Source organism: Crotalus tigris, unplaced genomic scaffold, assembly GCF_016545835.1.
Source record: "Crotalus tigris isolate CLP2741 ecotype Arizona unplaced genomic scaffold, ASM1654583v1 scf7180000024115.3125172, whole genome shotgun sequence".
Taxonomy (NCBI): Eukaryota; Metazoa; Chordata; class Lepidosauria; order Squamata; family Viperidae; genus Crotalus; species Crotalus tigris.
Genome location: NW_024100392.1, coordinates 464304 through 478518, shown reverse-complemented (window position 1 = coordinate 478518; position 14215 = coordinate 464304). Strand labels below are relative to the sequence as shown.

The 14215-nt window shown below is 36.9% G+C and overlaps 1 protein-coding gene across 10 annotated transcripts in view; it reads left to right on the top strand.

The window, feature by feature from the left end:
* TBX19 (T-box transcription factor 19) overlaps window positions 1–13623 on the top strand; it is a 32626-nt gene extending 19003 nt beyond the window's left edge. For 4 of the 10 annotated variants that reach the window (XM_039322476.1, XM_039322474.1, XM_039322477.1 and 1 more), the window contains 6 exons: window positions 1368–1502; window positions 2234–2295; window positions 2608–2669; window positions 5311–5496; window positions 10796–10931; window positions 12082–13615. In XM_039322476.1, coding sequence (XP_039178410.1) covers window positions 1368–1502; window positions 2234–2295; window positions 2608–2669; window positions 5311–5496; window positions 10796–10931; window positions 12082–12310 — 810 coding nt within the window. In that variant the 3' untranslated portion in view covers window positions 12311–13615. Of the gene's footprint in view, window positions 1–1367; window positions 1503–2233; window positions 2296–2607; window positions 2670–5310; window positions 5497–10795; window positions 10932–12081 lie in introns of all 10 variants that reach the window. The other 6 variants (XM_039322472.1, XM_039322471.1, XM_039322470.1 and 3 more) reach the window with 5 other exon arrangements.
* The last annotated feature ends 592 nt before the right edge of the window (window positions 13624–14215 follow it).

Genomic DNA, 14215 nt, shown 5'->3' with positions numbered 1-14215 from the left:
TAGTATGTCTTTTGCTGTGGGTTTTTTGGTGTGTTCGTCTATAGTTTCTTTTTGTGTGAAGACTGATGCAAAGTATGAGCTAAGCAGCTCTGCTTTCCCCCTGTTGCCGGTAATTTCTTTGCCATCTTCTCTCTTTAGAGGGGCCTACAGTTTCCTTGATTTTTTTCTTGTTGTTAATATGTTGGAAGAAACTTTTTTTTTATTGTCCTTGATTTCTGTTGCAAGTTTTTATTCATTCTGAGCCTTTGCTTTCCTGACTTCATGTTTGCATGTTCTGGCTGTCTGCTGATAATCGGCCTTAGTTATGTGCCCCTCTTTCCATTTTTTTGTATTTGTCCTTTTTGTCTTTTAGTTTGTTAGAGAGATCTTTGTGCAGCCATGCTGGTTTCTTCTTGGATTTCTTGTTTTTTCCCTCAGTGGGTTTTGTGCTGGTCTGGGCTTTTGTGATTGCATTTTTCAGGGTTTCCCACGCTTCTTGGGTTGTTTTCCCCTTTAGGATTTTTATCCATGGGATCTTTCCTAGGTTCTCTCTGAGTTTGTTAAAGTCGGCTCTTTTGAAGTTTAGGACATTGGTTGAATTGTTTTCTATTGCTAGTGTTCGCATTATATTAAATTCTAGTATGACATGGTCACTTTCACCCAAGGTTCTGGTAATTTCGATTTCCTCTTTCACTTCTTCTCTATTTGTAAGGATTAAGTCCAGTATAGCTTTACATCTAGTTCTCTCCTTCACCTTTTGGGTGACAAAGTTGTCGACTAGGTTGGTTAGGAATGTTTGATCTCCCACTCACTGCAGAGTTTGTCTCCCAGTTGATATCTGGATAGTTGAAGTCTCCCATTACTACTATGGTATGCTTCCTACATGCATTTGTTAACTGGTTGGCTAAGAGTTCGTCTATTTTTTCTGATTGGTTGGGTGGCCTGTAATATACACCTATGGTAATGTCACTTTTTTTCTCTTTTATATTGACCCGTATACCTACTTTGCAGCTGTTTATGCACCTACAGGTAAAGTGACTCAAGATGAAACTAATCATGGTTCATTAGCAATAAACCAGCTATAGTTGTTATTAGTTAGTTATTTCCCTCTCCCCCTTTTTGAGAGTGGTGTTGATGGAGAAGAAAGGCTTGTCAGATCCATATATTGCAACAGGCCTTACAATGAAAGCTTCCTGATTTTGGAAATAACAGGAGTATATTGAAATGTTTGTGTAATTGCAACATTTGGGCCACAAATTAATTGATCACCAGGGGTCTCATCTTGCATTGACTTCAACTTTGCATAGTAACTTCCATATGTCATAGGTTTTTGTAGGATACAAAATAGTATCTCTTCAATTATTTTCTCTCCCTTTTTCTCATTCTAGATTATGTTGAATTCCCTACATAAATATGAGCCTCAAGTTCATATTGTTCGGGTAGGAGGCCCACATAGGATGGTAATGAATTGTTCTTTTCCTGAAACTCAGTTTATTGCTGTGACTGCCTATCAGAATGAAGAGGTAGGTGACTATCATATAAAAGCAATTTATCAGTTATGGGAATAACTTTAAAGTGCCCAGGTAAATTTTGTGATCCACTGCTCTTCTTTAAAATAAGTATTGTTTGATTTTATCAACAAGGATGTGTTTCTTGCATGCCTGCTATTCAATAACAACATAAGAGGCATTCATGGGACACCAGATGTTATCCTGCTGGTTCAGAAAGTTAGTTTCTTCCAACTGCAAAATTAAAGTTTCTGCTTAAGAGAGAAATTGGCTAGGCCAATTTAGTTCAATACTGTGCCGCCACAGGACAGCTAAATGCCCATAGGCAATAACTCCAACCAAGTTGTGTTCCTCACTACATAGCTTTTGATAGTGGAGGTTAATATAAAATCATTATGTGATTGATTGCTTTCTTTTTTTGGGAAGATTGTTTAATATTCTTTTAAAGTTGTCCAAGTTAATGTTTGGACTATTTACATCTAAATAGTATTCAACTATGAAATTGTTTTAAATCTATATTTTAACTTCTTTAAAAGGTACAATTTTTCTCCCTCTCTACATCATGCATCGTTTAATAAAACTCAGAGCTGCATTAAATTATATATGGTATGAAGAAAACTTTCTATTTTTCACATTTTGTGCCTTGCCTTTGTATAACTTCTTGGTGCAATATATTTGAATGTGGAAAAATGATCAACAGTCACCTTTAAAAGACTTAACAGAACCCTTCTTTCTTGAATCTCAAGATAACAGCTCTCAAAATCAAATACAACCCTTTTGCCAAGGCATTTCTGGATGCAAAAGAAAGGTAAGATCAGTTCATCAAATGTATGAAACTTGTTGGTGATAGAAGAATACCAGCTAGTTTCCTGTTCTTCATTCGTAGTTTGTAATCTGCATTAAAAATATAATAAACACTAATGTAATGTATACATTATGATTAGGGATTATAATAATTCTTTGGCAGAGTTTAATGACAAAGAATGTAAGAGAGCTTTATGAAGTTAATTACACTGATAAATAATAAATAACCCACAGAACATCATTATAGAATAAAGACATGTTAATGGAAGAATAATTTTACCAGAATCAATGAAACTTTAATCTCATTATCCCTCAGAAATCACTCCAAGGATGCTCCAGATATTGTCTCTGAAAGTCAACACATGACATATTCTCACTGTAAGTTATATACTAGCATTTGCTTACTTTAAATTGATAATATAAGGTTACCGATGACTATTGCTATAATAACATCTGTCAGTGCACAGTGTTGGATGGTTCACAGATGGAAAAGCATTTTGAATAATAGGCAATAGTGTGAAACAGCAATATTTTTTCCAGTTTCCAGCAGTTGTGATTAGGGTTTTACTCAGATGTCCTTATTACCAATTTTATCCATTGGCATAATATTCTGAGCACCTTATTTCACAGGGAAGGCAAACTTTAGAAGTAATAGATATGTTGTTATGAATATTCTTACAACATCATTGCCATGTTGAGCCTGCCTTTGTACAAATTGCTACCGTGATGGGCATAGCCAATAAAAAAAATCTATTTAGCAAAAGCAAAATGTAATGACATTGCCTCATTGTTCCTTCTTGTATGCATTCCTTTTATACTATCTCTTACATCACCTCACACTTATCTTTTTTTCTGGTCAAGATAGCTTCCTTTCAAATAATGCATTAGATTACACCAACTCATCATTTTCATTTTTAGGAATTGTGACTTTTTAAAGTCACTGACCAGTTATTTATCTGCTTAATATTCCTACTCACTGTTAAAATATAGGGTTTACTTTGAATCTAACTCAACTACTGCTAACTTTGTGATTGGTCCATGCGTTTTCTTGGCAACATGATGGGAATAGGGTATTGTATTCTTCCATGGTATAGATCTGGTATTCCTTGGTAATTTCCCATTCAAATATTAACCAAGCATCCCCCTGCTTAACCTTTGGGCCTAAAGGCCAAGCCACCTAGAAAAAGAATTTCCAAACTCAGACCCAGAGGAATGCCAATATTTAGATATTGTCACCTGCTAAGTTACTGTACTTTGTTTTACACATTAATATAGTGATTATGGATCAGTGAGCATTCTTTATATACACAGAAATAGCATTACTGTATATTTATTTATTTATTCTATTTTTATCTTACCTTTATTATTTTATAAATAACTCCAGGTGGCAAACATACATAATACTTCCTTCTTCTATTTTCCCCAAAGCAACAACTCTCTGAGGTGGGTTTGAGTTGTGCTGAGAGAGTAACTGGCCCAAAGTCACCCAGCCAGCTTTCATGCCTAATCCAGGGCTAGAACTCTTTAGTCTCCTAGTTTTCAGGTCAGCACCTTAACTACTAGGCCAAACTGGTTCTCTGTATCAACCTCCAAGGGATTGCTAATTTAATCTGGTGAGAGAACTCAGTGATTCTGATAATGATGCCGTAAGAAGTTTGCTCTTCTAAAAGGCTCATCCTTGCTAGTAAAATCATAAAGAGAGAGCTGAAGTAAAGGTCAACTCATAACAGATATAGGGTTCTATAGGCATGAGAAAAACTAAGCCACCTAGAAAAAGAATTTCCAGACTCAGACCCAGAGGAATGCCAGTGGCAAACAACTCCAGCAATGTTGCCAAGAAAACTATCGGCTTAGCTGAAACATTTGGACAAATCTAAGTATTAAATAATTTGACACACATACTAGGTTATAGGCACTCTTTTAATTGCTGGGGAAGAGCATTTCAATTTTATGAATAGATTCTGAAGTGATAAAATACCAGTAGATAAACCAAAGTCTCAAGGAAGATTGATCACTGATTGAAAAATAAGTTCATTATTTTACAAGGATGCATATAATTAAGATTTAAATTAGTCTATTTACCTGTGGGGGAGAAAGTGAACTTAAACATATAAATTATGGATTCCAATTGTCTATTAGTTCTACAGGTGGAGTTCTTGATGAAGACTTGAAGTATAGGACTTGAAGTACATAACTATACTGCTGATAGAAAATAGATTCCCTTCCAGTCTTCTAATATCAACGTTTTTGTTATCAAAGAAGTCCCAAACTGCTAATTTCCAAGTTGTTGGTACATTATGCATGGAATGAAAACATCTACAAAATCCCATCTTCTAGGATAAAATTAATTTGTGAAAAAAGAATACAAAAGGGAGCCACATTGTATAAATCAAAGTAGCATTTTCAACACCATATCTACAACTAATCAACAGCAATTTCACTGATAATAAAATATGTGACATTTACTTTAGAAATTTTAATTTAGAGTAGTCAAGCAGCCATTCATAAATAATTATTATATGGCTACTACTTTGTAAAAAAAACATGTTAAATCCTCAAGTACTTGATGAGATGTAGAATACATTCTAGGGGTGGTGTTTCCTTGCTAATTTTGATAAATCAAAACTACTTATTTCACATTTAGATTTATTAATAATATACTCAGAGTATATAATGTACTGCAGGCTATCAATTGATTTTATTATTTTTAATATAGAAAACAGTATCATATACAAGCAGAGCAACTTTATGATCCTCACCTATATATATCAAACCATGAACTTCACTGCTGTGCCTAATTGCTCAAGGAAAACAAACCTCCAGTAAAAAGAACTTAGATTAGATGTTTTTTACTTCCAATCTTTTTCTTTGAGATGAAAAGATTATTTAGTTATCCTATGTTTTTTGAGTATATGTTTGCATGACAGACTAAAAGATGTATGTATGTATGCATGCATGCATATTCCTGTTTCCCTACTTCATCTTTTTTTTTTTTACTCAATTCTCAATATTTCCATAGTGGGTGGTTGGTTGATTTCCAATCCTGATGCTGTCTGTGCAGCAGGATCTTCTAATTATCCATATACGGGGAGTTTTTCTCTGCCTGCTCCACATTCCCATCATGGCTGTGAACATTATTCAGCTCTAAGAGGACACAGAGCCGTTCCATATCCTGCTTCATACATGCAAAAAAATAATTATCCAGGCAAGTTCTTGTCTTGTTTTGCATTTAATTTATTTATTGAAAGCAATCCGTAAGAAACTGGTATTACTGAAGCTTGGGTGGGCAAGAATGTGTGGGTGGTCCTAACTAATGTTTATCTATCTGAGTTTCCCGTGCTGCATCAGCCTTGACCCCAAGAGTACTGCTTGTCTTTCGATTGATCCTAATAATTACTAGTAGTTTGTTTCACAGATGTCTGCATGTGAAGCCCTTTATATGCAGTTGTGCCAAAGGGAAAGCCTAAGGATGCTTCTCTTGTTGTTGTTGTTGTTAATTGCGAAGTCGTGTCCGACCCATCGTGACCCCATGGGCAACATTCCTCCAGGTCTTCCTGTCCTCTACCATCTTCTGGAGTCCATTTAAATTCACACCTACTCCTTCAGTGACTCCATCCAGCCATCTCATTCTCTGTCGTTCCCTTCTTCTATTGCCCTCAATCTTTCCCAGCATTAGGCTCTTCTCCAGTGAATCCTTCCTTCTCATTAGGTGGCCAAAGTACTTCAGTTTCAACTTCAGGATCTGGCCTTCTAAAGAGCAGTCGGGGTTGATCTCTTTTAGGACTGACCGGTTTGAAGGCCTTGCAGTCCAAGGGACTCGCAGGAGTCTTCTCCAGCACCATAGTTCAAAGGCCTCAATTCTTTTGCGCTCATTGCCTTTCTTTGGAATTGGAATGTAAACTGACCTTTTCCAATCCTGTGGCCACTGTTGAGTTTTCCAAATTTGCTGGCAAATTGAATGTAGCACTTTTACTGCATCGTCTTTTAAGATTTTGAATAGCTCAGCTGGAATACTGTCACCTCCACTAGCTTTGTTGTTGCTCAGATTTTCTAAGGCCCATTTCACTTCACATTCTAGGATGTCTGGTTCGAGGTCAATGACCATCTCATTGTGGTTATCTGGGATGTTAAGCTCATTCTTGTATAGTTCTTCTGTGTAGTTTTGCCATCTCTTCTTAATCTCTTCTGCCTCTGTTAGGTCTCTGCCATTTTGGTCCTTTATCATGCCCATCTTTGCATGAAACGTTCCCTTCATATCTCCAATTTTCTTGAAGAGATCTCTGGTCCTCCCTATTCTGTTGTTTTCTTCTATTTCTTTGCACTGTTCATTTAAGAAGGCATTCTTATCTCTTCTAGCTACTCTCTGGAATTCTGCATTCAATTGGGTGTATCTTTCTCTTTCTCCTTTGCCTTTCGCTTCCCTTCTTTCCTCAGCTATTTGCAAAGCTTCCTCAGACAGCCATTTTGCTTTCTTGCATTTCTTTTTCTTTGGGATGGTTTTAGTTGCTACCTCTTGTACAATGTTGCGAACTTCCATCCATAGTTCTTCAGGCACTCTGTCTATCAGATCTAATTCCTTAAATCTATTTGTCACCTCTACTGTATATTCATCAGGAATATGATTTAGTTCATACCTGAGTGGCCTAGTGCTTTTCCCTACTTTTTTCAATTTAAGCCTAAATTTTGCAACGAGAAGCTCATGATCTGAGCCACAGTCAGCTCCTGGTCTTGTTTTTACTGACTGTATAGAGCTTCTCCATCTTTGGCTGCAGAGCACATAGTCAATCTGATTTCTATGTTGACCGTCTGGTGATGTCCATGTGTAGAGCCGTCTCTTGGGTTGTTGGAAAAGAGTGTTTGTTATGACCATCGTATTCTCTTGACAAAATTCTATTAGCCTGTGCCCTGCTTCATTTTGTACTCCAAGGCCAAACTTGCCTGTTATTCCGGTTATCTTTTGGCTTCCTACCTTAGCATTCCAATCCCCCATGATGATAAGGACATCATTTTTTGGTGTTAATTCTATAAGGTGCTGTAGGGCTTCATAGAACCGGTCAATTTCATCCTCTTCAGCACCAGTGGTTGGGGCATAGATTTGGACTACTGTGATATTGAATGGTTTGCCTTGGATTCGAATTGAGATCATTCTGTCATTTTGGGGATTGTATCCCAGTATTGCTTTTCCTATTCTTTTATTGACTATGAAGGCTACTCCATTTCTTCTGAGGGATTCTTGCCCACAGTAGTATACCTGATGATCATCTGAGTTAAATTCACCCATTCCTGTCCACTTTAGTTCGCTGATTCCTAAGATGTCGATGTTCAGTCTTGTCATCTCTTTTTTGACTACGTCTAGCTTGCCTTGATTCATGGATCTTACATTCCAGGTTCCTATGGAGAAAAAGTCTTTACAGCATCGGACTTTCCTTTCACCACCAGATATATCCACAGCTGAGCGTCCTTTCGGCTTTGGCCCAGTCGCTTCCTTCTTTCTGGTGCTACTAGTACTAGCCCTCTGCTCTTGTACCAGCCTCATAGTTGCACAGTGGCATCTATGCCCAAACTTCTCATTTTCATTCCTAAGTTGATGATTGGGACATCAAGAATAATTGTATTTGGTGATTTTAATCTGCTATTTCGAGGCTGAAGGGGATTGGAGATGGCTTGGGGGTTCATGGTCACCATGACAATCATGGTTTGTCCCAAATCACATCATTATGGGCTCAGGGAAAGGGCATATGCTAGAACTTGTCTATAATTTTAAGCAGTTAATAGATGATCTGATGGTGAGGAGATAAGAACTACTTCCTTGTCAAGGGCTGGTTATTTTTTTGTCATCATTAATCTGTCCAGGTAGGTAATGCCAACTTGAAGAGTTGTCTGATAACACATTTAGTTTTCAGAAGGCACTTAGGAATTTAGATAGTTCTGTTGTAAATCCTCTGAGGCATGAAGGCAAGGAATTCACTGATAGGACCCTTTTTGAGTAGCATCTCCTTCTATCCCAGTCCTGGAGACTTCTTTGTTCTATGAGGATCACTGGAAAAGGATTTACCAGAATTGATATTAGTAAAAGTGGAAGAGTGAATTTTATTGGAAGTGAGTATAAGCCCAATTTTAGGCCAATGGAGATAAAGGTAGGAAAATGGACTTACTTCTCTGCCCTTATTGAATGTACAGGATGATAGCTACCAGCTTTTTTTTATGATTTACCTTTAAGGAAGAATGAGCCATAAGAACACTTGGTGGGCTGTTGTAATGTGTAAGCTAAGCACTGTGCAAATATAGTAATTGTCAATTATTTGCCAATTGATTAGATCCAAAGAAATGCCAAGGATGACATTTTGTGCTCTAAGATGAGAATAATTTGAACTTAATAATCCTAAGGAAGTAGACAAAGTCCTTGATGAAATAAGCCCCGCTACTTGTGAGTTGGAGCCCTGCCCCATCTGACCTGAGGACAGGAGGCTCTGCCTAGTGTCATTAATACATCACTGTAGAAGGAAAGATGCCAATGTCCTTGAAGAAATGGTGCCCACCACCCCCTTTGGAGCCAACTTTGGATTTAGCAATACTGTAGCGATATTGTCCAATCTCCAATTTCCCCTACTTACTGATATCTTATGAGAAGACGGTGAATTGCAAGTCCAGAGTGTTCTGGAAGAAAAAGAACACTTTTCAGTTTGGCTTCCATTTCAGACATGGGATTGTTGTTCTTATTTAGTGGTAGAAGTTTGACAGAAAGAGAGTGACTGCTGAAGATGGCATCCTTCTAGAGTGCCTGAAATAATCAGGAATTGGGAAACTCTTCTGCAGTGATTTTAGTCCTGAGTGGGTGGTCTCAGTCAGGATGTGGAAAGGAGGACAGACAGTGGATGGAGAAGAACAGGTTAGAACTTAACTCAAGGAAGTCAGTGTGGCTGCTGACAGACTTTGCTCAGACTGAGTCTGAGACCATACTAACTGGGTTCAAAACAGAGTTGTGCTTTCCCAAAAAGAGATGATTCAGAATCTTTGAGTTTTCTTAGATTTTTAGTTACGGACAGGAGAGGCTTTGCCTGTTTTTGGAACAAGAGACACTGGCCAAGTCACTCATAGTTACTCATATGCTTCATCTTATGATGGATTATTGCAATTGGCTGTACATGGTACTGCCTATAAGCTTCACTGATTTATGTCCTAAAGGTAGTCCTCAATTTATGACTATTGAGCCCAAAATTTCTGTTTTTAAGTGAGACACTTGTTAAATGAGTTTTGCCCCACTTTATGATCTTTCTTGCCACAGTTGTTAAGTGAATCACAGCAGTTGTCAAATTAGTAACACAGTTGCTAAGTGAATTTGGCTTCCCCATTGACTTTGCTTGTCAGAAGGTCACAAATGGGGATTGCATGACCTCCAGGACACTGCAACCATCATAAATATGAATCAGTTGCCAAGCATCTGAATTTTGATCATGTGACCATGGAGATGCCAAAGTGGGTCATAAGTGTGGAAAATGATCACAAATCACTTTTATAGTGCCGTTATAACTTTCATTAAATGAACTGTCGAATGTCGAGGACTACCTATAATAGGAACCTCCCAGTTTTGCCAATACGGCAGAAACTGCACTGGTTGCCAGCATCTTTCCAGGTGCAGTTTGAAATATTGGTGATGATTATGGTAGGTCCTGAAGTTATATATATGAGAGGACTTACTCCAAATAGAATCTGCTCATCTGTGGAATGCTGGTAGATGGCATCTGAGAGTCTTCAAGAGCAGGGGTCTTCAATCTTGGCAACTTTAAAACTTGTGGACTTTAACTCCCAGAATTCCTCAGACAGCTGGGAGCTGAAGTCCACAAGTCTTAAAGTTGCCAAGGTTGAGGACCTCTGTTCAAGAGGATGGCCTCAGAGCCAAGCATTCTCTGTGAGGGCTCTCATCCTGCAAAATGCCCTCCCACCAATGAAGATCTGTGCCCTCACTGCTTTTGAAAATGTGACTCTTCCAGAGAGCATTTGGGGACTAAAGAATTCATTTTATATGTGCCTGGGATAGATGATAACATTTTTCCTGATTTGTAATTACTATATAAATTTTGATAATTTTATTAAACATTCATTTTGTTATTTTAATTAACCAAATTAATTAATTAAATTAATTATTTTAGTTATTTTAAAAGTAATTTTTTAAAAAAAAAACTATACAACACACAGTATTTCAGTATTTGGTATCCAATGCCAAATTACATCACATAAAATGATAGCAATTGTATCACAGTAAAAGGATTTTGAAAGAGTATTTTGATAGGAAATACCACAAAGAAATACGAGGACTGTAAATTAAGTTGTAAGGTTAGACAGACAAACACAGAGAATGGAAACTATGTCTGTATTGTTGGTAAGAAAGTTACACCAATGATATCCCTGGGTGTCAAATCAGATTCCAAGGAGACTTCATTTTTAGGCAAAATTAGTCACAATCTTGCAATCATTCTGAATTCTTTGTGTTTCCTATTCTAAAGTGACTCTGACAGAAAATGCCAACAATGATTTCCAAGTGTCTCCAGGCCATGAAGGTTGGCCTACAGGACCCTCCAGTCACCACAACAACCTGGTCCCAGTGCCACACAATAGTGGTACTACTGCTCCAGGGCCCAGGTAAGCAAGCATCTCTTCAGTGTATATGTTCTACCAGCAGTGATATTTCAGCAGTTCCAGCAGCCCTTCTTGTGTACAATGGAGGATGAAAAATAGGTCAGATTTTACTATACACTGCCTTTCGTCCTTCAATAAAATGGTTATATGGTGAGACACAGCTTTAATTAGAAAGAATGATTATATTTTGCTTATAAATATCAGTCTAAGTCAGGGGTCCCCAACCCCCAGTCCATGGACTGGTACCGGGCCATGGCATGCTAGCAACCGGTCCGTGCAAACAAGCAAAGCCCCATCCGTGGGATGCAGGCAGCACACAAAAACATGCACCCTCAGGTCTATGGAAAAACCTTTCTCCACGGATTCGGTCCCTAGTGCCCCAAAGGTTGGGGACCTCTGGTCTAAGTATTTAGGACTGGCTTGTCTCTGAAGTTGCAATTTAAAACTTGGTTGGGCTCAAAAGCAAAACAGGGTTAGTACTTGGGTGAAAAACCACAAGAAAATAGAACCTGGGAAATTGGGGAAAAATATTGTGGAAGACGATAGCAAAATATGTCCATACTGTTGCAGGATAACTGTCCATGAAGTCACCAGGAGTTTGGCTAGATTCAAAATACTGTATATTCTAATTGTTGCAAGAAGTGTTTTACTGAAAAGACTGATTTATTATACAGCTGTGCTGTAAATTGTAGCCTAATCAGACCATCTATTCTCAAATCCAACAAAGGGAGGCTTAGTGTTAAGTTCTCAGATAATAAGAAAAATGGATAAACCAAAATGAAACAAGTTTAAGTTTTGAATGCTATATTCCTTCATACCAAGTGCAGACATTCATGTTAAAGGCTTCATGTGGTTCCTAAAACATTTTTTAAATTTCTCTTGAACCTTAGAGCTTTACTAAATTGTTTCACCACAATAGGCTGAAACACCTAAAGCTGCAAGAAACTTCCCAACCTTGCCCTAAGTTAGAAAGAAATGAAAAATGGGTGCTATATCTTTGCATAAAATCATGATTCTAGAGCCCTATTTCTGTGCAAGACAAATAATGCATTGAATAAAGAAATACAATTTCCCGCTACAAATGATTACCTATTCTACCATGATAAAGGTAGTTGCAAATTTCAGTTGTTGGGGTTTTTTTTCTTTATTGCAGTCACTATCCTTGCCTCTGGACTGTCAGTAACAATGCTGTCAACGTTGCTAACCTGGCAAGTGATATAAGCAGCAGTTCCCCATTTCTGCGAAGCAGCATTGCGTTGCCTGCCACATCCTCATCTGGTTTATCAGGCACAGTTGCCAGCAACATGGACACCCAATTGGAACCTGCTTTCTCCAGATTAACTGATTCAACTTGGACACCTGCCACCTCTCGTTCTTTCTAGTAGGCTGTGGGAATGAGCACATGATCACCCAACAACAAAATTAAAGGATGCCATAGCATAGGAAAAAGCCACGTCTAATAAGAAATTCCAGTTTTGCACAATCTGTTCTTTTTGTTAATGAAGGAATTAATAAATCATTATAATATTATTCCTCAAGAACCACATAGTAATATGTAAAGCAAGCATGAATTGGTAAAGTTTTCAAATTCATTTCACCCCTTATAATTCTGTATAGAAAATTTTCTTCTTTGTGGCACAACATGTTGCTTTGAGATTAGGTTGGCAAAATATCATCTATGCGCAAGATGAAATTGGAATACCAGTAGAGGCTGATAACCTTATTTCTTATAGCAGATATACTAAAAGTAACAAAAGAGAAGCAAGTACAGCCATCTTTTTGATTCTGACCCGGTCACTTCTGTCTTGACATCCCTTTGACCTTTTTTTTGTAGGAGTGAATCCTCTAATGAAATTCCAAAAGACAAAAATTCAACCCTCAAATTGAATCAATCCTCCTGCACACCTTCAATTTGTCATGTCAAGGAAAAGAAAGGAAAAAAGGGAAGGACATAGGGCTGCTATTGATTTCAACTTATTGAGGAATACAGCAATTCTGTTTAAATGTGTCATTGCTCAGTACAGAGAAGATATTATATCTCAGCAATTTTCTTAAATCCTCATAAAAGGAAATGAGATTTTTTTCAGAATGTTCATGGTAAATTATGAGAGTGTCCAAGGCAGTAACAATATTTTTCTTCGAACTAATTCATTGGTGAAATCTACCCAATCCATCTTCATCTTTGTTTTGTCCTTCCATTGTAGACTGTCAGTCCTTTAAACTCTAAACTCTACCCACCATCCCTACTGGCATTAGATAAATGTGTTGGAATAATCATTTAAAAAGGACTATTGTATTTTTGTTGCTGATATCCAATGAAATTTGATCTATTCTGCTGGCTGGAAGTTCTCGTTGTTTCACATTTTTGGGGTAAATGTTTTATGCTGTTTTCTATTATAGAATATGATTTATTCTGATTTTCTACTTTTTCTGTGCCATTTTGGCTTTCCAGAACATTGCTCATATATACAATTGTGTATGTGATCCCAGAATGACAATAGACATTTCTGTGACTGAATCATTTCAGAGAAAAAATAAACAGAAAAGATCAATAACCACATAAGTGATTTAATAATGAATGAATAAAATTAATCATATGGATTATATGTGTGATTTTTTAAAAATATGCTCTCATACAAGATGGAAAAAGCATGAGTTAGAATTTTCTTCAATGTTACTTTGTTTTCTGTGTAATGTTTATTAAAAGTACCCCCCATAAAATTACCACAACACTATAAGGAGTACACTTCAACATCAAACATGAAACATATAACCAAGAAATTTTATGTGCTATAGTGGTCCTAAGAATTAACTAATCTTGACTGGAAGAAATAATTTTAAAATCAGTTTGGGAGATTATTATATTTATTTTTTTTCCTGGCTGAATAAAGGAAGCCCCATACCACTGTTTTTCTAGTTATGACCAGGTAGGTTTTTTATGTATTGCTTTTTACCTTTAATTTGTTTTCTGAATATTCTTCTTAAAAGCATTGTTGGGTTGCAGAGAAAACAACTTTTAGCTTTATGTATGTACATAATCTTAGAAATCATAAATGTATAAAAGTTTATTAATATATAGGACAACAATATTTTGATTCTGTTCATTCACAAATGATCTCTAGTATTTCAGTAATGAAGAAGAATAATCATATTGAGGATGAAAGTATAATCTTAGTTCATTGAAAGGAAAGCAAGAATGATTAATTACATTCAATTAGTTTTAAAATAAACAATTACAGGTAGTCCTTGATTTACATTTGTTTAGTGACTGTTCACAGTTATAGTGG